The 27,452-nt window shown below is 40.7% G+C and overlaps 1 protein-coding gene across 4 annotated transcripts in view; it reads right to left on the reverse strand.

The window, feature by feature from the left end:
- The window catches only part of OSBPL5 (oxysterol binding protein like 5), a 192,882-nt gene that overhangs the window by 57,491 nt on the left and 107,939 nt on the right, over window positions 1-27,452 (reverse strand). For all 4 annotated transcript variants that reach the window (XM_078383847.1, XM_072985680.2, XM_072985679.2 and 1 more), the window contains exons 2-5: window positions 17,196-17,352; window positions 10,453-10,526; window positions 2,897-2,977; window positions 1,192-1,293 (exon numbers count right to left, since the gene is read on the reverse strand). In XM_078383847.1, the coding sequence (XP_078239973.1) occupies window positions 1,192-1,293; window positions 2,897-2,977; window positions 10,453-10,526; window positions 17,196-17,352 (414 nt within the window). The remainder of the gene's footprint in view (window positions 1-1,191; window positions 1,294-2,896; window positions 2,978-10,452; window positions 10,527-17,195; window positions 17,353-27,452) is intronic.

The following is a 27,452-nucleotide window of genomic DNA, read 5'->3' on the forward strand; positions in this document are numbered from 1 at the left end:
AATAAAAGAACTGGCTCGTTCCAAAGAGCTAATTAAGAGAAGGCACCACCACCACCACCAAGATTTACATGTCATTCTTAAACACAATTCAGAATTACATTAAAAGAGCACTCCCACAGGGCACCTATGGTCATCTTCCAAAAGGCAAGGCATGTTAGAAATGCAATTTATACACTTCCAGTTTTTTTTAAAAAGAAAAACATTGCTTGCTTCATCTGTTTTTTCCCCACACTCCAGCCTAATTAGTTTCTTCCACTCTCATATATAATGGTTCTGAAAGGTCTCAAATAAATGAAGCCATTTTATCTCAGGCATTCATTGTGGCTTAAAAACACTGATCCGTTCCACCCCTGTTGCATCAAGTAAAGATTTGATTATCAAAGATCAGAAAATGAGTCTGAGACTGCATAATATCTGGCAATAGTTTCATCATACAGAGTGTTAGCAGTTATCCAGTTAGTGAGAGCCCATAATTTTTTTGAAAAAAGCAAAATGTTCAGAAACATACCCATGTGCTTCATGAATTGAAAAACAAGACTATTGATTCAGTTCTTAGTATCTGCCAAACAAAGAACTGATGACCAGCCACAGAATGGGCTTGTGGTACTTCACAACGAGCAACACTTAATGCCCCATCAGGTATGAAGGCTGCAGAATGACTCCGACTGCTGCAACCTTCAGACCTGCTGGGACAGATAGTCCATAGAATCAGTAGCACAAGGGGATAATGGTTCTATCATTGTTTTTTTTTTAAATGTTTGTGTTTGTAACTAGTTTTAGCATGGTTTTATTTTGTGCCTTTTAATAACTAATATGTTTAATTAATACTTTTTAATAATGTTGTTTCAGATTTGCAATTGTTTTAATACGCATGTTTTTAAGCCGTCTTGTGAGCTGCCTTGAGTCCCTCCTACAGGGAAAAAGCTGGGGTCGAAAACAAACAAATAAAAATCTCATAAGGATGTATAAAAGGTCCTGCTTTGCCACCTACAAGTCTCAGGTATCACATCAGTCTTGAGTACTATGACCTTAATGTATTATTTCAGCCTTCTGCTTTTGTTCCCTGAATCGGGTCATTTTTAAGCTGCAAGCAACCTTTTGAAAGAAGACAGCTGATGGATTATGAAAGTGTACCCCTCCTGAGAACTTCTTATCCGTGTAATCTTAAAGTGATGTTCCACACTAAATTACCTTCAGCCAATCTGCCATTATGACCACACTGGGATCTTTCAAAGCACTGAAGAGTTGCTTAGTGGCCCTTTTCTTCTCCTGCCTGTAATTTTTCTTCTGTACCTGTTAGACCACAGAAACAAAGCAGCACTCATGAGCATTTCACCCCCTTTTTTTCCTACCATGCTGGCAGAGACAAAGAGCAAAACTGAGTACTGTACAGAAGAGGAGGTCATGCCATTAATTTCAAGCAGCCACCCATATTTTAGCAAAGTAACTGAGGCAACCAGTACAACAGTGAATGGAATATCAAGTGCTTTCATTTCTAGTAAAATTGTTACTGACATTGGCCTCATACTCAATGCATTTCTACAGCTACGCAAAAACAACAACAACAACTTCACTCAAAATTACTTCACTTAGTAAAACAGTGCTTAAAATCTTGGAGTAGGAATAGGATAACTCAGAGTCAAACTAGATGACATAGTTAGCACATCATTACACATAGAACTCCCATAAAATGCATCTGTTTAGTCCAACACAAATTTCCCTCACTTCTGTATGCTGCAAATCAGATTGCTATAGCTTCATGATTGGCCATTGAGGGACAAAAGCAGGCCTCATTTGCAAGTCTGATTGCTTAGGCATGGAGCTTTGAAGGATTGGCCTGCCTGGAAGTAAAAAGTGTTATTGGGCTCTAATTGCAACGCTTATACAGTCTTGTTTGGGGGTCATGTGCTTAAAGTAAAGCCATTTTGGTAATCTGAGACCTTTCCTCCTTGAGACCTGACCTCTTAATAAACCAATGGGAGGACCAGGAACAGTTTCTCTCTGTTTAGCTCAACCTGCTTGCCAATATAAAGCAGTTTGCCTGGTGTGTTTCCCCTCCCTTCTGCCCCACTTTTTAGACAGTCCTGATAAATATTTATTGCATCCAATCAATGTACAGTAACTGAATTCTCAGGCTGTGCACAGGAGAACATAGCCAGCAATTTCCAATTTATTTTTAAAAGCAGCTCCTGCTGGTGAAATCATACAGAAGTTTTCCCTGTAAATGCAAGGAGCTTGTTCCTTCTACTCTGCCTGCTTGTAGTATTCCTAATTCAATGAAAACAGAAATGATTGTGCCCACTGGATACATGACAGATGCATGCCTGTTCTGAAGCAAGTCTCACTGAGTTCAGTGGACATACAAAGGTAGAAACATGTATATAAAATCACAGCCTCAATTCATTTAGACAAAATTCTGTATGCTTCCTTTGTGTTCTGGAAAAAAAATCTTATCCTTGTATAGATCACAGGGTGGGTGTGATTCCCAGGATAATGCTTTCTCCAGGTTTTCATGGGAGAATCTTACATATACTTCTCCGATGCTTGTGTGACCTTCCACTAGAATCCTCTTTATGCTCATCAATTCCATTTAATGCACAGGAAATGGCCACACCAAGGGCTGATTTATCAAACAGGAAAATTCCAGCTTCAGTATGCTACAACATTGTTTTATGTTTTGGCACTCCTACTACTCTTGCTAGCCACACTGTTAATAAAGCCTAAATGGTTTTAATACTGCTCACAGGAAAACAAATAAAACCAACAGGAAAACGAACAGTGCAAAATCTGGACCAGTCAAAAATCCTGCCCAGATCTGGCCTCCAGATGAAGGGAAATAGGTTCAATTCCATCATGGTGTCAATAGTTTTGCCAGGACAGTCCTTTGCCCGCCTACCTTCAAAGTCTCCTTCTTGTTGTTTTTGCCGGTTGGAGAAACACACTCTTTATCAGACCCATTGCAAAGCTTGTAGTCAGTCTAAACAGAAAGGAATTCAGATCAGTTAAAAGCTGAAAGATAAAAATAAAATGCAGCAACAGTAACAACATAGCACATAAATTGTGAAGTAGGGAGAAGTTAGTATTGAATGAACACAGAGTTTGTTTTTCCTCTTGCAGTGTCCTTGCTGGATGGCTTTTTTGCAATATCACAAGGAGAGAGGAACAAACTCAGAAGCAGAGAAAGGTTCTGTCATGACCCACACTACCATCCATGACTTAGACACTGATTGGGAAGAAGGGAGTCCATCTGAAATGGTGGCACCAAATCTGGAGCCTGGCACTGGGATAGAGCCGGATAGCCATGGAAGTAGGATGGTCCAAGACTGCAACCCCATAGCTTGATCCACACAGAAAAATCTAACTCAACACCTTGCTTGCTCTCCTTTTTTCATATTCTACTTCTGGCTCATCTTTATCAAGAGTGGTCACTAGTTTGTCATGTAGCTTGCAAACCAGGGGATGTACAGTAATGATGCAACACCCAGTTCTCTGGTTTGCAGTTCAGCAACTTGGAGCATGACCATGAACCGATGGAGCTACAACAAATGTCCAATTCACGTCACTGTGACAGATGGTACATACAAAACCAGCTAGTAATACCACAGAAAAGAGCATCTTAAACCATTGCCAGGGGAAGAGCTGCACTTTGTGAATATGTTTTAATTTTCCTTTGCTTTTTCGGGTGTGGATAAGAGACAAACTGGCATGTGTCTGGGGGATCTAAGTGTCTTTAACACAGGTGACAATGCAATTTCACATAAATTAGATCAATACTGAAGATGGAAATGTGTGTGACTTTCAGGATCTGGTTTGATTCTGGCCATTTGCATCTAAAAGGAGTGTCCGTATAGGCATTTCATAGAATTTTGCATCAAAGGGAACAGAGATGCAATCTCTACATGTGTGAGAAAACTCATCAGAATGGAATCTGTTGCAAAGAATCTCTGGTACAGGCAAATTGAAACAGCAATGGTTTGAAGTCTGGAATGTCTGCTCCTTCCTCTCCCTTCTGGAGCAACACATCCTTCTGTTCACATGGTACACACCAGATTTTGATATTACTTGTGTGCTACCACAGAGAATGAAGGACTCAAATCACGGTTTGAAGTATGTTTGCAAACTAGAGTTCTAAGGGATTTTTGTTAACTGTTAACTAGGGATTGTACTGCCACATAAGTAGCATGCAACCATGGCTAACTATAGGGGATTGAAAGATCATCATCATCATCATCATCATCATCATCATCATCATCATCATCATCTTAGAACTGCAGAGCTGAAAGGGTCACTGAGTCCAGCCCCTGTCAAGGAGGCACAGTGAAGAACTGAACTCCCAACCACTTGTTATGCAGCCAGATACTGAATTATCCAGCGGTTATCATTCCCTCATTTAAAGAGGTGATGAGATAAGACATATGTTCCTGGCCCAGTCCTAGTCTCTAAATCATGGTTAAAGGATCAACAGCTTCAGTAGCATTTGCACAGCCTTTAAAATGTTACCTATATTCTCATTAGGCCACCATCACCTACTGCAAATCATTGCTGACTTAGTAGCTAAATGTGATATAACAGGAATCTCTGCTGAAACTCTGTGAACAAGCCACAGTAAGTTTTAGAAATAATGTGCTTCATTTCTTCCATTCCCTAACACAGCCATGAGGATACTGAATCTACTTTCATTTTTAAAGTATTGTGTCCCCAACTAGAATGTATTTAAACCACGATTTATTAGAACAAGCCAGTATTACATCATGGTTTCAGATCCTAGTTTGTTCTAGGATCCTTCAAGCTCTGATCCTTTCATCATAGATGCACAAATAGAATGGGCAGAGAATCATAAGATCCAAACAGTTTGGTTTGCATAGTACAAAGCCAGAAGTTCCCATCATGGCCATCCATCCATTAGAGAGGGCATCTGTCTCAGTTGGAGGAGAATGCAGGTGGCCAAGTATGTTTTTCCCCTTTGCAGAAGAGCCCTTGCCATCTCCCACAGAGTATCTCACTGGCCACTCTCCAGATGTAGCAAGTGTTCCATTCAGGAAGTGGGTAGGGGGGGTTATTGTGAATGGGTAAGTTCCAGAGAGGCAATCTGGCTGTTCTTCTGCTGTGCCCACAGCACAAATACAGCCCATGAGCCTGCCAGGTTCCAAACATCCATCCTCTCAGAGTCACCCAGGACAAAGAAAGAGGAGGGGCATGTTCTCAGAGTGGAGCATCACACCTGTCTTCTTCCCTCAGGTGGCCAGTGGCCTAGTGCCAACTCTGTTCCCCATTTTACCTGAAGGAGACTTTAAATATAAAAGGCGATGAAGGCAAGATTATGTATTCCCTCTTGGATGAAAGCAGTCTATGATGTGGGATAAGATATCAAATGGAATTCATGCCTTGGCATTAGTTCCTGTCCCTAGAATGCTTGGACTGTTACCACAGAACTCAGAGAATACAAAGAACATTTTGTGGCTGAAATCACACCCGCCTCGATTGTCTCGGCATCAAAATTTGCTGCCAAGAGTGTCTGGCCTTTTCTTCTCCCTCTGCTGGATCCATAGCAGGCAGTTACATGCCCCAGAGTTGATACATTCCATTGGTAAAGATGGCAATCATAATTCAGAAAGGCACAAATACAACTACTGTACACTGCAGTACTCTGGACTCCAGATGTATTACAGGATGGGACGCTAGTTTTTATAAGTACCTCAGCTAGTGCTATGGTTTTTTTTCTCAAACAGTTTTACTTTATAGCATTATAAAGACACCCAAAACGTGTGCAAGATGGGTGGCAAGTGAGCAATATCCTTGGGTAATCATTTCTGACTCTGGATGTTGTAAAAGAAAGACAGAAGTGATCAAACATACAGCGCATGTTTCTATGCCGAGGCCAGGGCAATGAATAAACCTTGCTTGCCAACAGCCAACTGGGGAATGAAAAGCCCAAGTGAGACTGCTGCTTGCAAAAGGATGAGGTGTGTTTGTGCCTTCAGTGCACTCCAAAACAGAGAAGCACACCCCCCCAATGTGTAACATTCAACAGTTGTTTCATTCCTCTCCAAATACAGAGAGAGAAACACACCTTCAGAAAAGTAACGGTTGGCTGACATCTGCTGCTGTGTTAACACAGCAAAATTGCTTTCTGTAGACCCATATTCAGATGTCTACTATAGAATAGTAGACACTGCTAGTTCTTTATGTATTGTTGCAATTGGCATGGTGACATAAAGCAGGTGTGTGCTGCTCTCTCCTTCTGTCCTAATTTCTCATTCTACTTCTGCCTTCTCTCTGCCTTCTTCTCTCTCTGCAATACACAAGTGCCCTGCCCTGGCATCTCCCAATCTGTTCAATGGCTCCATGCGCTCCCCTGAAGCCTGGAAGTTCCTTCCAGAACACTTAAATATTACATGTTGCCAATGTAGGCTGGTAGATCCAACATTAGCAACCTTGGATCCTTTGGGAGTAAAGTGGTATGTAAATATTTTATATACAATTAAGTAAATAGTGGGGTGGTGAATTTGCAGTGGGATTTTGCTCAAGGACACACAGGAGCTGTTCAAGGTTCTGAACCCCATCACCAAAACAGGCTCACCAGCTTGGATAATCCATTTAAAATTAAGAGTAAAACCAACAGGGGGGCTCATTAGCATGCTGACATCAGCCTCAACTACATCTTGTCCTTTTCACTTTAGCATGGTAATCATCTGAGAACCATTATAACAAAGAACGGAGTGTCTCATCACCAAAAAAGGTGGGCACCACATAATGAGCAAGCGACTGCAACTATGAGTATTACAACACATTGAAATAATTGTGGTCTGTATAGGAAGAGGGAATATCCCTACTGATGAGATCACAGATCTTCAAAGTATTCATTCTTTTAATATTACAAATTACCTTGAAAAACATTTGATTATAAAGGTGGAATAATTTTATTTTATTTTAAGAAGATGAAGTTGCATGCACCCTGAAACTGAAAAAACATAATACTGTAATTGGTGGCACTCTGCTGCCAACAATGATACCATCCTTGATGCACAAGCAGAAACCACCTGATAGGATTCTGGAAATTGCATTCCATACCGTCTAGTTAGAAGGAGGGCTTCTTGAGCCATTCAGAGTCGGCTGGATGAGTTTGGGTCCACAATTTGACCATAGTTTGGCAGATGAAAACCATGAATACAGCAAAAGCATGCTCTTCATTCACCAAAGAGAACTTCAAAGCATAAGCACTGAAGTCAGTGATTTTAAAAATAGCTATACATGAAAGGCTATAATTAGGTGACAGTTTAATGAATAAAGAAACCTAGACTCTGAATGACGTACAGTTTAGCTGCTGATTCTCAAATCTGTTCACGAGTCCATGCAGGACCTCTTAAAAAGCACAAGATTGTTTCCTGCAACTGGCTTTTAAGGTCTGGAACACTTCTTATTCCACAAGAATCCTGCCCCAAATCATGTGGGACAGAATAAGCTTGAATTGCTAAAATAGGGGTTGTTGACCTACATGGACCCAGGAAAAAAAGCATACCATGGCCTTGTGACTCCTTCCTATAGTCATCATGTCAGATTAGCAATCACATGGCTGTGCCCAAGCCTCTGCCAAATGAATTTGCTTTTTCCCCTTTCTCTATAGCCTGTCAACACTTCCTGAACAAGTTGCCTTCACCCCCAACACACCACCTCTCTGCAAATGATCTGCTTCATTCTTCTCCCAGTTAGCTACACAACAATAGTCATCTGAAACATATTTAATTGTATGAACAACAAGAAGCACATCCTCCCTTTGTGCTATTCATCAACTTCAGGTGAACTTATTTCATTGCTATAGTATCATTTTAATGCAGACTAAATGTAAGAGTTCCTACATTAATGCTTAAAATCTGCTTAAAACGTAGAGAATGAGGATGACACAGTGGGCAGTGCTGAATTGGGAACAGTATTGCAACCTGCCTTCCACTGTCTCTCCCCTCCTCCAACAACCAGGGGACCAGTTTCCCTGTATGGCCATGGTAGTTGTTTGATTTTCAGGTGAAGCAGTATATAGGATGATGATAAACATTATCCTCTGCCATCATGGTGTATAAAGTTCTTGTCAAAGGCACCAGGAAGATGAGCTAGTAACCTTTGGTCTAGATGGGCGGGATAGAAATCAAATCAAATCAAATCAAATCAAATCAAATCAAATCAAATCAAAAAACAAACAAACAAACAAACAAACTATAATAAGGACACAATAAATAAATAAACCATAATAAGGACGCAATGTCCCCAAATGCATTGGTTTCACTTCCTTGTCACTGACTCCGTTCAAATATTTTAGCCAATCAAGTATAGGCTTCTGAAGCTAAGGGCTTGCATGCTCTTCCATCCAAGCATGCTTACTTAACCCTTCACCTCCTTGAACACAGTAATGATACTCTCACATCTGACATCTTAAATGAGCAAGTTATGGCTGAATATAAATGACACAACCATGGACGTTTCTATCACATAGCGTATTTGTCATCTGTATTACGAGTACAGAGCCATAAATGTTTTCTGCATTATTTTCCAAAATGCATCATATATGAGAATCTCTATCAAAGCATGTCTGCCCTGCATGTTTTTTAAAAAAGTTTGCATAATCATCTGTATACAAATGTAGGGGTGGATGATATATTTTATGGAGCACTAGAAAAATCAAAGAAAGTGCATGCTTTTGTGGAGAAAATTTCCACCTCATCTGACTAAATTTCACTTCATGGATAGTGCAGGAAAACTGTAGGCCAGGGTCCCCAAAACTGATGGCAGATGTCTGTGCTAAGCCTGTTTGGAGAAGTGATCTCAGATGCAGGTTGCAAACGTCATCTGGAGGGTACAGTCTCAAGCCCCTTCCCTGCAGCAGGACAGCCAATGCGGTAGCAGGAAATGGGTGCTGGAGTGAAATTTAGGAGATCCAGATTTTAGGAGATCCAGATTTTAGATCCATTGCCATGAAATTCACAGGGCTCTTAGGATGATAAACTGGAAAGATGAGCAATGTATGTCCCCTAGACTTCAGTGGAGAAAAGTCAAGGTCTAAAAGTAACTGATAATAATGTATGATGCTTGACAATGAACAACAACAGTATTTCAAGTAGTTCTACAAAGAAGTCATTCCCAAACTGGTGCCTCCCAGATGTGTGGGACTGTCAACCAGCACAGCACTAAACTGGGGAAGGCTGCTACACATCTGCACAGCTACAGAACTAAGGAGGATATGCCTTCCGGCTTTTTCAATATAGCTATTAAAACATTTTACAATTCCATGTGTGGATCTGTAATGATTTTAATACTTCTAATTGTCAAGCAATTTTAAATATCCTCTGCTAAAAATATTACACGTATCTTTGGAACCTGATGCAAACAAGACCACCCTCACAGCAAACTGGCTTTTAAATACATCAGGTACAGATTAATCACTGTCTAGTTTCTTAAACAAAGAACTGGCAAGTACTGACAAAAGGCTGCAGTAATACATGGCACTATGGGTGGAATTCAAGTCTGCACAGTACAGCAATGTTGAGTCAATAAATGTGACAGGAAGCAACAGCAAACACTGAATAGCCATTTCTAACAGCAGTCATCCATGTTGCAGCACTAAAGCATTCATTTAGAGGTCGATACACACATTCAGAGAAATGAGTCTGACCTTCCTGCTCTCATATTGTTTTCTTCCCAGCAGCAGAATCTCTTTTGTAATATGTGATTCTGGAATTAAACATACAAAGGGATTCCAGAGATAATCCTAAAGGCACACTTGCTTCTTTTCCCTTCAATGTGCTTTACATCATTATACCTGTTTCACCACTTGACAGAGCACTCCTTTTAAATAAGGATTTTTCATATTGTATAGTGAAGCTCTAAGAAGCAAGCAAAATTCTCCATGTAATGTGTTCATTGTTTGTATTGATGTTGCACTTACCATTTAATGTCAAGCAAAGTATCACAGCTTGAAGTCCAGAGAGCGTAGGAGTGGCGTGTTCTTCCAAATGTTGTTAAAGAACTCTGGATCAATACAGGTCGATCCTCTTCTAACCCACCGCAAACACAGACATTATATACCTCTTTGGCAGATTTCTATGGACAGCACCCATTTTGGATTCTTGCATTAATCAGATTGCCACTAACCAAAGGTTCCTTACTTCCATTCTGGATCAAGCATAGAGCCCCCTGACTCGTGCACAATAAGAAATTGAAGCAGAGACTCCTTAAATAGCCAGTTATCCATTTCCCTTACGCCAGTGTGATTCATGCAAAAGATTTTGGTTTTTGAAGCTCTCTACTAGCTGTGATCTACTAGCTGTCTTTGGAGTTTGTTGCACTGTTAAAAATGGTAACTGTGCATTAAACACACACTTTAGGGATATCCATCTACTATTTGTCTTGGCCCCGGCACAAATGAGAAGAAAAAGAGAAAGCATTCCCTACAGAGCTCATTACCTTATTAACAGAGTTTGGCGTCTGAGGAATCTCATCCTTCAGCATGGTCAAACTGTTTCCTTCCATGTCTTTCCCTAAAACACAAAAGCATACATACAACTCTGAGGACTTCGGAGGGACATTGAAACAAGCACTTTGTAAAGAGCTCCACTTCTAAGGAAAACTGTAGCAGAAACATGTGAGGCTCTAGGCAGGGACTCCTGGACAAATGCAGCAATATGATAACCAATGTGCTGCATGGTACCCAAGAGTCAGCCCAAGACTGAAGAAGATATAGAAGAATGTCCACTCCATTAAATACTAGTAAGATTTCAAAAGAAGATAGATCATCAAAGGGTTATGCAATTTCTGTACATTACTAGGAACATAGAATATTTGGCATTCACTGCTTTTGGTTAAGTTCCAGTTGACACATGCACACCCGTACCTAATGACTGGCTGCTGACCATGTGAAGCAACACCACTGAAAATACAGTAGGACTCCTGTACCCCACGGAACTAGTATCCACTGTTTCACTTTTCCATGGTTTCCTGCAGCCCTATATACAACAGATGAGGGCACAACTTATGGTCTTTGTCCTGCCACCTTTAATTTATATATATATAGGATTCCTATATCTGTGGTATCATGTATCCATGATAGACAGTAGAACTGATTCCTCATGGACACAGAGGGATACTACTGTATACTATTTCAGGTCACTTGGAGAAATAGGGAATTTCCCTTGATGCAATGTCTATGTTTCTGTCCATGGAGTTTTCTTGTCAAAGATACTGGAGTGGCTTGCCAGTTCCGAGTCCAGGTGGATCTCGTTTAGTCAGAACTCTCCACTATGACCTGTCTGTCTTGGGTGTCCCTCCATAGCTTAGCCCATAGCTTCTCTGAATTACTCAAGCCCCTTCGCCATGACAAGGCAGCAATCCATGAAGGATTTTGACCAAACTCTGGGAGGCAGTGGAAGACAGGAGGGCCTGGTGTGCTCTGGTCCATGGGGTCACGAAGAGTCAGACACGACTTAACAACTTAACAACAACAAATGTCTATGCGATGTCCCATTTGGAATTATCAAGGGATGAACAGCATGGGTTGATGAAGCATACATACTCAGTTCTTGTGCATGCTGACTTTTAAACATAAATTGCTTATTTTTGTAGCACATTTTCACTCCTTTGGGGCTTTCTCAGAATACTAAATGTTCTCTGCATCCTTCATCGATCTGCCTTGCTTCATGCTCAGAATGAGAATCAGTTCTGCCTCTCAAGTGGTCTTTACTAAAAGAGGGAAGTCTACCCTGATTGTTTCATGCTTTTGGAGGTCTGCTGTGATCATGACTGATCACCTCTGCCACAAGCTGAGATCCTGGGTGAACAGAAAGGGTGCCAAAAAAAAAAAAAAAAAAAAAAAAAAAAAAGCCCCTGCAAGCTCACTGGGGCTCCTGGCAAGACAATACTAGGATTTAAGGACCTGCTTGCTCTCTCATTCTCCTATATGGTTTAAAAGCTGGGTATTTGTACAATGATGTTTACATGGGGGGAAGATTGCTGAATTAATGTCAGTTTCTTTGATTGTGGATTCATTTAACTGAAAGAGAACATATGGTCCAGACTGTCAATTAGTTTTAATAGGAATCATAAGACTGATTTATGGTTCACAAATATGCAGATTTATTCCTTCAGCTGTATTTTTTTTTTAAAAAAAAAGAAAAATCACACCATCTTGCCAACTGATTTATGCCTTAAGAAGGGAGAGCGGAGCAATATTCCCCCATTTCTATGAATCAATGCCTGTTACTGCGCTAAGAAAAACAATAGCAGAATTCCCTCCCCCTTTCCTGTCCCTGATCCCTCCTATCTTAATTCAGAGCACATTTACTTGGGAGTCTCTCCTAATTTCAACAGAACTGACAGCTAAAGCAAGAGGTAGGTACCAGCTTGCATCATTAATATCACTTAGAAGCATTCACTTCTAACAATTTTTGTGGATCAGTATTTAGCCTAAATCAGGGGTGGACAATTAATTTCCATAGGGGGGGCACATGAAAAATCTGAACTGTGTTCGGGGGCCGAACCAACTTTACTTAAAAATAAAATGAAACAGTGATGTTATGATTGTTTTTATTTTAAATTTGTTAATCTTCACAAATACTAAAGAGGTTTTTTTGCGGTATGTTAAAGATAAGCAACTGATCTACTTTAGACAAAAAGCTATAAATGGTTTTGATGTTCAAAACTGTCCGCGGGCCAGACAGGAGCAGCTTGTATGTGGCCCTCGGGCCGCACTTTGCCCAGGTCTGGCCTAAATGGTCTCCTCATACTCTGCAATAATTTTATAAGCTCTTATATATAAAGCATTATATAAAATGCTATGGCTTTAACCGCTGTGGCTTTAACATATTTCCCATGTTTCAACTCCCATATTTCCATAGCTGCTTCAGAACTCACTTCTTGCCACCTCCAAATAAAAGAAACATTCTACAGAGGGAACTATTTCTACAGCAAACAAGGAAAAACCACATAATCATTGTCTTCTGCCTGCATGTACACTCCCACGAGTGTATTAACATTAAAAGAGATAGCTGGCACAAAATGGCACAAAAATGAATTCAGACTTTGAAGAACTGCCAAACTCTTCATCAAGCAAGATTTTTTAAAAATACACTGACTAAATTGAACCATAGCATGGTAATATTAAATTCTTAAAGCAAGCAAGCAAACAAACAAACAAAAGCAACCTTTTCCAATTTATGAATGTGGAATATTGTGCTTCTGTATCCACCATTCAAAGCATCAGGAAATGGCCCGATACTGCCACACAATATTGCCAGCAGGAAAAAGGATGCCAAGCTTTACATAGAAAAACGCAGCCTGAGTGTTGACAACACCAATGGCAGTAGTCAAGATGATCTACGCAATATGCTCTTCTGCTCACTACTATTCACAAAATGACACCATGCAAGGGAAAATCCCAGAACATGAATCCTTTTTTCATCAGTTAACCACTTCTTACCCAAACACAAAGCAATTGTCATGGCTGTTTTTAGCCAAGTGTGAATCGATCTGCCTTGCTTCATGCTCAGAATGAGTATCAGTTCTGCCTCTCAAGTGGTCTTTACTAAAAGAGGGAAGTCTACCCTGATTGTTTCATGCTTTTGGAGGTCTGCTGTGATCATGACTGATCACCTCTGCCACAAGCTGAGATCCTGGGTGAACAGAAAGGGTGCAAAAAAAAAAAAAAGCCCCTGCAAGCTCACTGGGGCTCCTGGCAAGACAATACTAGCATTTAAGTATCCTTCTGACCTGCCATCTATCATACAATTGGACACATACAGCTGGGAAGTAGAGATATTCAACAACACCCCAGCAATGCAGCTGGGTTTGCTTGCATAATAGCCTACATATACTGCAACAATCCAACAGGATTCTGACCAAGACTGTAAAAGTTTGTACACAAAAGCAAATCTTACTGGACACAGTGGAGCTATTGAACTCCCTAGTTGAAATTTCCCCTCACCTGTTAACATATTGGGTAATCTAGGGCCAAGCTAGATGAAGTGCCTGCAGTTAAACAAAAATGTTTTGTATAAGTTTAATTGCAAAACATTTAATAGGAATCATGCCAGTACTGAAGGGTTGAAGAGGGAGGGGGATTAACCCTTTGTTTTCATGCTGTTTTCCAGCTCCAGATCAGCCTCCCTCTCATCTGAAACTCACAGAACCAAACCTATAGGTGATATAAGTATACTGCATGTTTTCGCACAGGGTCAAACAACTACAAAGAGTATTTTTTTTAAAAAAAAACACATGTAAAGGGTTTTGGTGAGAAATCATTGCCCTCTACGATCACTGTTGTAATTCTGATTAGATTTTACCTTCCCCAGACACTCCTATTATATCCCTCAAAAAGAGCTGGACAGCTTATCATTCATCTCCCCGTATCATGTGTGGTGAAGCCCATGTAAGAGCCTCTGCATACCAGCCTCAGGAACCTCGTTGTTTAGTCATTTAATTGTGTCCAGCTCTTCGTGACCCCATGGACCAGAGCACGCCAGGCCCTCCTATCTTCCACTGCCTCCCGGAGTTGGGTCAGATTCATGTTGGTTGCTTCGATAACACTGTCCAGCCATCTCATCCTCTGTCGTCCCCTTCTCCTCTTGCCGTCACACTTTCCTAACATCAAGGTCTTTTCCAAGGAGTCTTCTCTTCTCATGAGATGGCCAAAATACTGGAGCCTCAGCTTCAGGATCTGTCCTTCCAGTCAGCACTCAGGGTTGATTTCCTTTAGAATTGATAGGTTTGTTCTTCTTGCAGTCCAGGAAACTCTAAAGAGCCTTCTCCAGCACCACAATTCAAAGGCATCAATTCTTCGGCGGTCTGCTTTCTTTATGGTTCAGCTCTCACTTCCATACATCACAACATGAAAAACCATAGCTTTGACTATTCGGACTTTTGTTGGCAAGGTGATGTCTCTGCTTTTTAAGATGCTGTCAAGGTTTGTCATCGCTTTCCTCCCAAGAAGCAGACGTCTTTTAATTCTGTGGGTGCTGTCTCCATCTGCAGTGATCATGGAGCCCAAGAAAGTAAAATCTGTCACTGCCTCCATATCTCCCCCTTCAATTTCCCAGGAGGTGATGGGACCAGTGGCCATGATCTTAGTTTTTTTGATGTTGAGTTTCAGGCCGTTTTTTGCACTCTACTCTTTCACCCTCATTACAAGGTTCTTTAATTTCTCCTCACTTTCTGCCATCAGAGTGGTATCATCTGCATATCGGAGGTTGTTGATATTTCTTCTAGCAGTCTTAATTCCGACTTGGGATTCCTCCAGTCCAGCCTTTCGCATGATGTATTCTGCATATAAGTTAAATAAGCTGGGGGATAATATACAGCCTTGTCGTACTCTTTTCCCAATTTTGAACCTCAGTTGTTCCATATCGTTCTAACTGTTGCTTCCTGTCCCACATATAGGTTTCTCAGGAGATAGACAAGGTGGTCAGGCACTCCCATTTCTTTAAGGACTTGCCATAGTTTGCTGTGGTCCACACAGTCAAAGGCTTTTGCATAGTCAATGAAGCAGAAGTATTTATTTATTTATTTATTTATTTATTTATTTATTTATTTATTTATTTATTTATTTATTTATTTATTTATTTATTTATTTAATTTAATTTAATTTAATTTAATTTATACCCCGCCTATCTGGCCCACCGTACCACTCTAGGCGGCTTCTGGAACTCTTTGGCTTTCTCCATAATCCAGCGCATGTTAGCCATTTGGTCTCTAGTTCCTCTGCCCCTTTGGAATCTAGCTTGTACTTCTGGGAGTTCTTGGTCCACATACTGCTGAAGCCTACCTTGTAGGATTTTGAGCATAACCTTGCTAGCATGTGAAATGATTGCAATTGTACGGTAGTTGGAGCATTCTTTGACACTGCCCTTCATTGGGATTGTGATGTAGACTGATCTTTTCCAATCCTCTGGCCACTGTTGAGTTTTCCAATCTTGCAGGAACCTACCTTTCCATTAATGTAGGAGTAATAATACGGGTCTGGTGTATCATTCTGTGGTGAAAATAACTCTTAACATTGCCACTTATAACCATTTTTATATAATGCTTTATCTATGGTTCACCTACAAATACAATATTTATACAGTGCTTTTCTGAAATAATGTAAGCCTGTGGTTCCCAACCTTGGGTCTCCAGCTATTCTTGGACTGCAACTGCCAGAAGCCTTCACCACTAGCTGTGCTGGCCAGGATTTCCAGGAGTTATAGTTGAAGATCATCAGGAGATCCAAAGTTGACAACCACTGGCCTACATTATTTCAGTAAAGCATTGTATAAATATTGTTAGAAGTGCAAATGTTAAGAGTGAAAGTGTGTGGGACACCTTTCTTTTCTTCTAAGGAAGCCATCTGCTTTTAAAGATGTAATGGTTTGTTTTTCAATTTTTAATTTACACTGTTGTTTGCTATACATTATACAATGTGATCTATATGTTACCTGCAGCTCCCCCAGGCATTTTTGTGCCTCCCCAAAATACTACCACTAAATTTATCACCCTGTTTTCGAAAAAGCTAACATTTAGAAAGACAGCTGAACAGAATGCAAGAGGCACACACATAAGGTGAACACCAATTAATATCACTTCCCATGACCTATCCCAACTCTCACTGGAAGCTTCAGGCCCCATACCTGTGTACCAGATGACTCCACCATAAAAATAATGGTAGCCGGAACATGTATCCCTTATGATCTTGGCGTTCTACTCAGTGCCCCTAACTATGTGGCAGCAGTTGTAGTGGTCCTGCTGCTGCAGTCTTTGCCACACTTTGGTGGATGTGGACAGCTGTCCAGCCAATGTACGGAAGGGGTGGGTGAACTTTAGGCTAATGAGATTTACTTTGCTTTTCCACAGATACCCACCAAATGAAGCCAGGTAGAAAAGAAGTGTTTCATTAGGCAGACACAGATTTGCAAAACAAGGTTGCTCTGAGCCTAGGAATTCATTATCAGCACCAGAATTAGACCTTGCATAAAAATGCTTTCACATCTGAATCAATTCCTGTTCCACAGTCACTCTGAAACAAAGCTTTGTGCCTAATTCATGGTCTGCCTTATTTATGTCATATATTCTTAATCTGCGGACAGAATGAGCTGACGTGCCACAAGCCACCTGGAGATCCCAATCTAACCTTTGCCCATCTGTGCTGGGCAGGGCAGTACTGAACTCATGGGGTAAACACTGACCTGGGCTGATTGGGTAGATCTCATTATCGGCCCCAAAAAACAAGTTCCGAGTCAGCTTGCGAGGATCAATTTTCTGAGGAGTAGATGCGGCAGGGCAGAGTGAGAACCTGCGCCGAAGAAAATTCTCTTCCTTCATGGCATGTGCTGTAGGGGTTTTCTGAAAGGAAGAGACAAAAATAACAAGAGTGTCAAACTTAAGTGTCATTTTCTTATTTTTCATCCTGTCTGCTTATTTCTGCAGCTTGGAATTGATTTGTCCTTAAACTTTCTGAGTGTTTTTAATAAAATTGAGACCTAACAAATAGTCTCAGTATGAAGTTAGTTGCAGGTTATTGCCAGAAGATTGCTAATGTTATCAGGTAAAACACATACATACAGCCACATATACTTTCAATTTTCTCTGATAGGTGTAGACAATGTAATATTTATCCATCACTTACACATTCTGGAAAAAAATTTATCACACTGATCTATAACATCTGATTAAAAAACTGGCAGCTCTAATGCCCTCTATGAGCCAGAATCTTCTTGTGAGTTTATACAGAAAAAGTTGTAATTCAGTAAACCATGTCAGCAAACTGTCGCTAATTAATAAGCTACCTCCTACATGCCTGCTCATGCACCATGCCATGTGACTAGGAATGGGACTGGGATCCTGTTAACTGGTGGGAATTTGCTGCTACAATTTGTACAATTATGCATATGTTGGTGTAAATTCACCTCAGTTTCTGGACATGGTCTCTATGGTGACTCTGTGTTGTACATAACATCGAAAGGGGTTTAGCACTTTTCAAGGATCATCCTTTTTTGCCATAAATGGCCCACAAATCAGTGCCATCGTCAGCAGAGAGTTAATTGCACCGCTGCAACTCTGCCTACAAAAATAATAACTTGCTTTAGATTAGCTATTATCCTTGGAAAGGAGGAGATAATAACAGAGCCAGGTGTTTATGATGCATATGGCTAAGCACCATGAAATAAGTTTTCAACATGTACATGTCCTCAGATGGTGCTGCTAACTGGGGAAATCACATCAGAATTCCTGAAGTAATATCTCAGCAAACACAGCACATCCGATGAACTGGACACTCCACATTTCACAAGGAGGCAGGTAACTTGAATTGAAATAGTACAGAGACCACAAAGTTTAGTAGGGCCAGCTCAAATATTTTTGCTGAATGAGGAAAAATGTGAGATGACCCTTTCCTTTTACATGTACAGAAGCCTGTCTATTGAATTTTATTGGAACATTAGGGCTGGGACATCACACTAGAGTAGCTTAGGGGGTCCAGGGATGGTTACAACTGTCCTCTGATATGTTGCCACGACTCTTCCTTCTCACTTGATTTCTAGCATCAGCCAATCTAAGGTGCTGTCGCTTTCTGCCAAAAGATAGGTGCCTCATATTCAGAGCACTTCCCACAAGCAAAACTACGTGTACTTTAGACATTCAAAAGCTGATAGTATCAGATATGCAATATTAACCCAGCCACAATTCCTTGCCAATAATAGCTTGGAAAGGAGGAGGGAAGATGCAAGGTACAGGGAGAAACACAATGAGGCTTCATAGCTTCTGAAGCATGTGGAATGCAAGCCAAAGTGCATGATATCCAAGACAATGCAGAGCATTATGTGGATGTGTGGGCAGGCAGGCCTTGCTTGAGGGCAGCACTGAATCTCCCACTAATGGAGACAAGGGCTCCTAATTGGCAGTTGTCTTCCATTTCTCAATCCTGGAAAAAATCCTGGGAAGAGCAAAGAATCCAGCATACCCCACCACTGGCTACACTGGCCAACTGGGCAGAGCTCATGGGAATGGTAGTCCATCAACTGGAATGATAATTACCAGTGGCAGGTTGCATCTTGCCCAATCCTGATCTAATGGAACAAAATCTGTCTCTGTTCTATCCAACACTGGGTTAATCCGGTTAAGACGAAAACATAGATGCTGTAAACCTATGTTTTATTTATCACTTTTAAAAAAACCATCAAAAGAACATTGTATTTTAGCAGGGATTACATATGCATAAATGAGCAAACAGGCTTATGCGAGGAAGACGCATGCAAGCAACAAAGGTTTGCTGCTTGCTTGGGCTGTATTAAGAGAGTCAGTCCCCAGCATTGCAAGGGCAGCTGCTACAGTGGCTAGGTTAGAATGTGACAAAGAAATGTATTATGCCACATTTTTGAATGGAAAATCTATAAATATATGATTCCTAACTGGGTAGCTCAGTGAGTGAGGTATCTGGCTGTACAGCTAGAGGTTGGGAGTTCAATTCCCTATTGTGCCTTCTGTGAGAAGAGCCAGCCTGTGTGGCTTTGGTCAAGCGGCACAGACCCAGGATGGCCCCAGAAGAAAGGAACGGTAAGCCTCTTCTGAGTACTCCACACCTAGAAAACTCTGGAATGAGCTGTTGTAGGTCAGAACTGACTTGACTAAATACATTTAATTATCATTAATATTACCCTTCGTGTTAAATTACATGGACTGTTTTAGTTATCCTACAGCCTCCTCCTTCATGCTTTCCTTGTGGACAAGTGCACCATTTGTATCTCCCACTTTTTAGCTGGAATAAAGAAAGACCACAACTATGAAGTAATGTACGAAGGTCACCTAAGAAAACCCTGCTTTAGATCCCATCCATTTATGCGGTCAGTTCTGCCAAAACACACCATGCCATCTTCTAAAGTGGCAACTTAATTGTACCCAAAAGAAGCCCTGGATTTTCCCTGTACAGGTGGCTGGAGAAGGTTTTGCTGATTTATTACAGCTGTTGTATGGACATCGCTGAAAAGCTATGATATATATTTTTGCAATGTAGATCATCGGGTTGCATCAACACTATATGCAGAAAGATGAACGACAAGTTGTAGGAAAAATGCAGCCCTCCAGATACTGTCAAACTACCAACTCCCAGCATTCCTCACATTGGCTATGTTGGCTTGGCCCAATGGGAATCATAGTCCAACAACATCTGGAAGACACTACTTTGCCCACTTCTGAAATAAATGTTTCAAATGAATGACAGTAGTAGAGTTATTCCAAATGAGCTTTTCAAGTATAGAGTGATAAGAATACTGTATACATAAAAGTTGATCAAACCTATTCTACTAAGCTGTAAACATAGTCTCTTCTTCCTTTGCCCCTCTGGTTAGCCACACTTTTCCTGGTTTTTTTCCAGTGATGCCAATGACAGCTGGAAAAATCCCTGAGACACAGTAGAGTCAATCAAAGTAGAATGGTCCTCATCACTCAATGGTTTGGCTTAGTTTAAACCAGAATCCTAGTCTGCTAAACATTTAATTTTAATTTAATTTAAGATTTAACTGATTAATCAGCAATGTTAATTATATTTACATGTTAATTTACTAGGCAGGAAACAGTATGTATACTTTTGCTGGTGTGTTATTGTAAAATGGAGTAAAACAAGAAGATATTAAAGACACATTTTATTTCTGATCAGTAACGGTATGATAAGAACAGTAAGTCAGAAGGTACACAGTGAATATCCAGATATACGTGGAGTGAGGTATCTGGGATATCGAAAAGAAAAAGAATGAGGCTGTGCTTCTAAAATGCAGACTGGTCTCCAAGCCATATTATAGAAGAACAAAGCATTTAATTATAAACGATTTTTAAAGAGAATGTCTTGAAAATTATTTGAGTAAACCCAGTAGTTAGTCCCAATTAGGGTAGATCTATTGAATCAATAGCATTTACATACAGTACATATTGACTTAATTCCCAATCTTTTAATGAAATTGCTCTAGCTGGGACCAACAAGTGGATTTAGACCTTTGCATTTAAAAAAATACTTAGAAAATTTTAAGGGTGGAAATATGACAAACTAAGTACTCACAGTTTTACACTAACAGAAAAGGAAAAAGAAAGAAGTATCAAGCAACAACTTATTTCACAGAATCTAAAACAGGAAATATCAGATAAAACAGTCCACATCTGCTCAAGTTAAAAAAATACCTCTGGCATTCAAGCCAAAATATTCCAGACGTGGCAGATTTACTGGCGTTTTATCACTGGATTTTCATAAAGAGAGTTGGACTAAGCCAACTTTCCATTTTAAAAATAACAAATTACTCTGCCATGATGTAACCTTACTCTGGCATGCCTCTTACAGATAAGTCACAAATTAAGGGAGCAGTGCAGTTCCTACTCTCAAAACAAACCATCCTACACTGCTCTGATATAGTAAGGATACAGAACTCAACTACATAGGAAGGACAGGATCTTGGGGGAAGAACTACAGAAGCACCATGCTCATTGTTACTGTGGTTTTTTCCTATGCTACCTGGCCACTCTGCTCCAAACAGCTGGTGATAAACAGCTGATCTTCTATCCCCAAACAGCTGGTAATAAAGTCATGCAGAAGCAGCCACCACGCAGCTTTCAGTACACTAGAGATGGCTCTAGACAACTTCTCAGTCCGGAATTTTGATGTGGGAGTGTGATGGAGAAAGATATATTGGGTTTAGGCAAGACGTAGGAGAGTGCATATTTTTGGCATATATCCATCTGTATCTGGCTTATTCAGGTATTCCAATTATATATACAGTAAACACACAGAGGGAGAGACCAAGATACAGTATACTAATTCTTACCCCTTCCATTATTGCTCTTGCCATCTGCCACAGTGGCAATGATTATATGGAGCAGGGTGTAGTTAGAAGAGCTTGCAAAAATTGTTTTTGGCTTTGATACCCAACCAATGTCCTTCCCCCCACCCCAAGGGTTAGGAATTAGTGTACTTGTCCTTCTCTCCTCTTTTACCTTAACCAGAACTTCTGATGAAAGAAATGTACATAATTCTTGAATAGACTAGAGTACGTAACTGCTAAGTAGGAAAGGTGCATTGCAGTGGGCTTATACATCTCCACAGACAGAAAGGGCTTCCACAGTAGAAATTTATCTACTGCTAGTGACAGTAGATAAGAAGCAAGCTCTGCAGAGACTGCGAGGGTGGTGGTGGTGGGAGCATCCTGAGACTAGGGTTTGGAAGGTGTACCCGTACGTGTTTGTATACATATGCCTAAGCAGCCTTTAGCTCCCCCAATCCAATACCAGATATGAACTTCAGGACCAAGAAGATTCTGTACCCCATGCAGGGGAAAAAAGGTATATTTGACCTGAATACCATGAAGATGCACTGTCCAGCAGCTGTTCACCTCTGGTCTCGGCTCCTCAGTTGTAGAACACTACAGTAAGGGCCAGCAATACCAGAAAAACATATTCACAGAGCATTCACCAAAGAATGGATTATTTACATTGGATGATAAGACCCCACTTCTCTCCTCCTTGTTTTACCAATAATACTGTTTTTCTCTTTGTGACACAAACTTCCTTTTGCTTGACATTTGCTTTAGTTTGAAATATCTGTGGTATCCCATTAGAGAATCCATTCATATGTTTTCAGAAAAAATAACTGGGAATAGGTTCATAAAATGAATGGATTTCTGTATTTATTTTTTCCATTTCCTCTGACCTTTCAGGATGGAAATTGATTTCTGTGCACAAGACTATTAATATAACAAAACACATTTCATTTGGACTGGAGACTCTTGTCTGACACAGAAATTTTACTAGACTATCCTTTGTTTCCCATAGATATTGACTCTCTCTCCTCCCCTCCCCACCCCCAAATTATTTAGTTAATGTACCCTGTTTTCCCAAAAATAAGAGCTAACCTGAAAATAAGCCCTAGTATGATTTTTCAGGATGCTAGTAATATAAGACTTACCCCCCAAATAAGCCCCAGTTAAGTGAAACCCTGTCCTCCACCATTGTGCAGCAACCAAAAGATGACATGACTTATCTGAATAAATGTAGATTGTACATGAAAAAATCAAACATCCCCTGAAAATAAACCCTAATGCTTTTTTTGGAGCAAAAATTAATAGATGACCCTATCTTATTTTCAGGGAAACACAGTAGCTACAGTAGTTAGAATAGGTCTTGCGAAGTATAGTCTGTGGAGTGTATGTACCTCCTCCCACCAGTATTCTCCTAAGGCCCCTGAACTTCTCAGACACACTGTGAAAAAAACAGATCACTGTCCCTCTGGAAATGTTAGCTATCTCTTTGAGCCAAGCCTTCCAAGTATCAATGAGCAACTTTATTCAAAACTGGAAGAGATCAGAAGCTATTTCCTGTTTTGGAGAATGGTCCCTCCATGTCTAAAACACACCCAGGGGATGTTTTTGAGTGTTTGATTTATCAGATTTTATGATCAATGTTTTCTAGAGATGAGGCCACAGCATGTCACAGAACCCTTGAAAATGGCATGTATGGCCCTCTGACCTATGGAAGTTGTCCATCTCCGAGACGGAAGGATCAGAAGGGTGACACAGGATGGGAAGGTCTCTTCCCCAGTTCATGAATAGCAGTTACGAATCCAAGAAGACATCACCAGGCTAGATGGACAAACTGTCTGACCTAGTATAAAAGTTTGTCCAAAAAAAGTTGTGTTCAACTTCTTATGGCACATAAACTTATTTTCCATACTCCATTGCAGTCAATGGTACAGATATATTCTGACACAAAGTACTACCCTCTGCACGCTGCAGTGGTCAAGATGGACATGGAACTTAGTGTTGGGCTGGCTCATCAGGTCTCCATGAGCATGAATGCCTTTTTAAGAAGGTCCGTCACCATCTAAGAATCGGGGCTGGTGCTCCAATTCAGATCAACTCCAACAGCTCACTAACCTCAGAACAAGAGCCTTGAATCTCGTGAATTTTTAGCAACTAAGGAAAACACTGCCTGCAAAATTATATAAACAACACATGTATTTTTTCATTATTCCACAGAGCACAGGAAACTGTCCAAGAAGTGCACCAAGTCTCCTAAACAATTATTTTTCCATTGTAACTTTTGCAAGTTTCCCCACCCCTGCCCTCTTTTTAACAGAAGCATTGTGACCTTGTTTGTGACATGAATGAGGGCCATGATTATATTGGCCATGATGGCTGGTGTCCTGGGCCATTTGGAAACCCAATATTTATCAGCAAGCTTTTGCCAATCTCTTGGGGTAAAATTATCCAGCAAGTTCCCTATGCTGATTAACAGTATTAATGAGCTGGGTATTGCTAGCAAGCGATGTGAACTCTTGCCTCCTTGGCTGTCCTAACCATGTTCTGGCACTCAGTGTGTATTGTAATTACAAATGGCCTCTTAAAGAGTGCCAACAGCCCTATTAACTATGAGAAGCAGTAAACAGCATCTATCTTTCAGAAGACAACCACCTTTCAGAGATTACTTAACAGGGAAAGTGGGGGGCGGGATGTAAAACAATGTAAATCAAATGAAGTACAATCCACATCACAGCTAGGAAAAATTACTTTTGGAGGGGTACAAAATCCCCCCCCCCCGGCCAGCAGGATCACTTTTGTCAATTCCGAGGCAGTTTACTCTGAAAAACATTTTAAACACTTTTCTCATGCATGCTCTTGGTCTCTAGCGATATTACTATGCAGACTGTGCAACGCTGCCTGTGGCTTTGGTGAACACAGGCTTCAGGTTTTGGAATTCCACAACGATGGTTCAGGCTAACTGGCTAATTGTAAAAAGGAGAAATGTTACTATAGGAAATCAAGCTTCAGATTTCAAAAATGAGTCTGAGCCTAAAATGTTACCAATCTGTTCCCTTTCCAGAGAATACAGTACTGTATATGGTTGTGAGACCCGAGGCGAGGCTATAGAAGCCCTCACCGGAGTGTCATCCTCCTTTAAGAGAGAAAAGGAGACCCAAATGGAATCTACGGCTACTCGCGTCGCGGTCAGACATCAGGGTATAGACACCTGTGACTTGGAACAGGGTTTGACGAGATGGTCGGTGGCCACTCAGACAGGACTAGAAAAGGCGGGAACAAATGTGGTAGAGGCGGGACATGGGGATATAAAAGGGGAACGAGACAACATACCGGGGGGTTGAGAATTAATATGGGTCGAGGATCCCTGGACAGGGAGATGTGAAAAAGTAAGAGTGCCTCGAGAGGAGGCTGATTACAGGCGAAGAAGGGGTTTGCCTCCTAAACCGTCTTATGGGGGGGAATCCGAAGGCAGAGAGTGGCAGAGACGTTTGAGGGAAGAGAAGGAAGCGGTGGAAAGGGAGGAACGAGAAAGAAGAGCATGGCGTCTGGAGGAGGCTCGCCGGAGGAGGTATTTATAGGACCTTGGGACCCCTATGCAGAGGGAACCGACCCCTATGACCATGAGAGGGGAGATGAAGAGACATTACCCCTGATTGACATGGACATTGGGACTAAGGAACAGGGTGAGACCAACCCATTCTCTAAAGCAGTGGTCCCCAACCTTGGGCCTCCAGATGTTCTTGGACTTCAACTCCCATAAATCCCGGCCAGCAGAAGTGGTGGCAAAGGCTTCTGGGAGTTGTAGTCCAAGAACATCTGGAGGCCCAAGGTTGGGGACCACTGCTCTAAAGGACCCGTATATGATCCAAGTTACAATTCCTTTTTACAAGATTTATGGACACCCTTGTTTGACCTGCTGGCGATAAGAGAAAAGGACCATGACAAGTTTAATGTTGATACTTCTTTATTTGACGTTCCAATAAACCCCAGTTCTGTTTTTCAAAAAACTGAGCATCCTGTGTTTGTGTCCAACCAGCCTGAGGTTAATCTTGAACCCTCACAATGGTATGAAAACCAGGGGGCAGAAAGAGAAAGGGATTCAGGCTTCAACTACATGGGCAAATAGTACAAGAGATTAATTCCCATATTTAAAGACTAATTACAGGAAGCAAAGGCCAATGAGAATCAGCCCAGCCCTTCTTACTTCTGAAGTAGATGGTGGTTTTTGTTTTGTTTTGTACTTTTTTCAAGCCAGAGTGATTCTAATGATGTTCACCCCACGTGATTGATTGTTTCGCTCTCCAAAAATACAAGGAGGTGTGTGTTTGATTGTGGGTGGTATTCTGGTGACATACTGAGCTGGGTGTGACGTTTTGGACAGTGGGAGCACACTCCAATCTTTTCCCCTAGTCGCTCCGATGCATTAAAAAAAATCTAAGTTTAGTGCTGGATCATCTTGTCACTGGGTCGATAAGATTAGTTTAGCACTAGATAACGTATGCATGGACAAAAATAAAAAAATAAAAATCAATATGAAATAGAAACAACTCTGACAAACTACAGAAGACCACTGTGTTTCCTTGTATGTGTGTATTTGATTGTAAGGTATATAGAACTTTGGAAAACTGACCATTTTTCCTTATGTCATACAGCTGTGCAGCCCCACTGGCTTTACAATGGAAGGAACCGTAAAAGGACAGCCAGGAATCGGCTGAGGGCAGGATCAAAGGAAGCGGGGCTCTGTGCTGTTGTCCAGATCCAGCTGCACTGGACTGAGGGGCCAGTGTGGACACTGCATCAAAACAATTCATGTTCTCTGTTTGACCACCTAATCTGAATAAAGCATTAAGACAGGCTGTGAATCAAGCCACAGCAAAGCCAAATTGCTCCAATTTAGCTTGCCAGTGTAGTCATAGCCTTAGAAAGATCTTTATTCTCTGGTGGAACTTACTGAATGACCACAGTCACTGATGATTCCACCACTGTTTAATCCACCACATAGGTTCGGAAGATAAAATGCTTCTTAGGACACACCATACATACTGCAATTCAGCCCATGGGGTGAAAACCAAGACTGAAATGCAGTAAAAAAGTAAATGAAATAATGAGTTTCTACAAAGAGTGTTGCTGCTTTAATATATATAATTATTTCATTTACTTTTTTTTACTGCATTTCAATCTTGGTTTTCATCCCATGGGCTGAATTGCAGTATGTATGGTGCGTCTTAAGAAGCATTCTCTCTCTCTCTCTCTCTCTCTCATCATAGTCAAATGATTTTGACTATGATGAAGTCAAAACTGGGCTAATCTTAATCTAGTTTATTGGAATAAACAGGATTTGGAAGCAGTATGTTAAAATTTAATGACATAGTTACTTTTTTTTAACTAAGAAAGGACAACATGATTGATTCTAATTATTTAAACAAAAATTATGAAAAAATATCTTGTTTGCATAATGAATTGAATTTTCTAGTTAAGGTAGAAACTATTTTTTGGAAGGTTAGGAGTTATACAATTTTAGTCATTTTTGTTGTAACTTTTTTAAAGCACTGGCACTAACCTGTTACGAACACATTGTTTTTCAATAATTGCAAGTCACTCACAAAAAGGGACAAATGAAGAATAATGTGTTGTATTCTTGAAGGCTTTCAT

The sequence above is a fragment of the Pogona vitticeps genome, chromosome 1, assembly GCF_051106095.1.
Source record: "Pogona vitticeps strain Pit_001003342236 chromosome 1, PviZW2.1, whole genome shotgun sequence".
Lineage (NCBI taxonomy): Eukaryota > Metazoa > Chordata > Lepidosauria > Squamata > Agamidae > Pogona > Pogona vitticeps.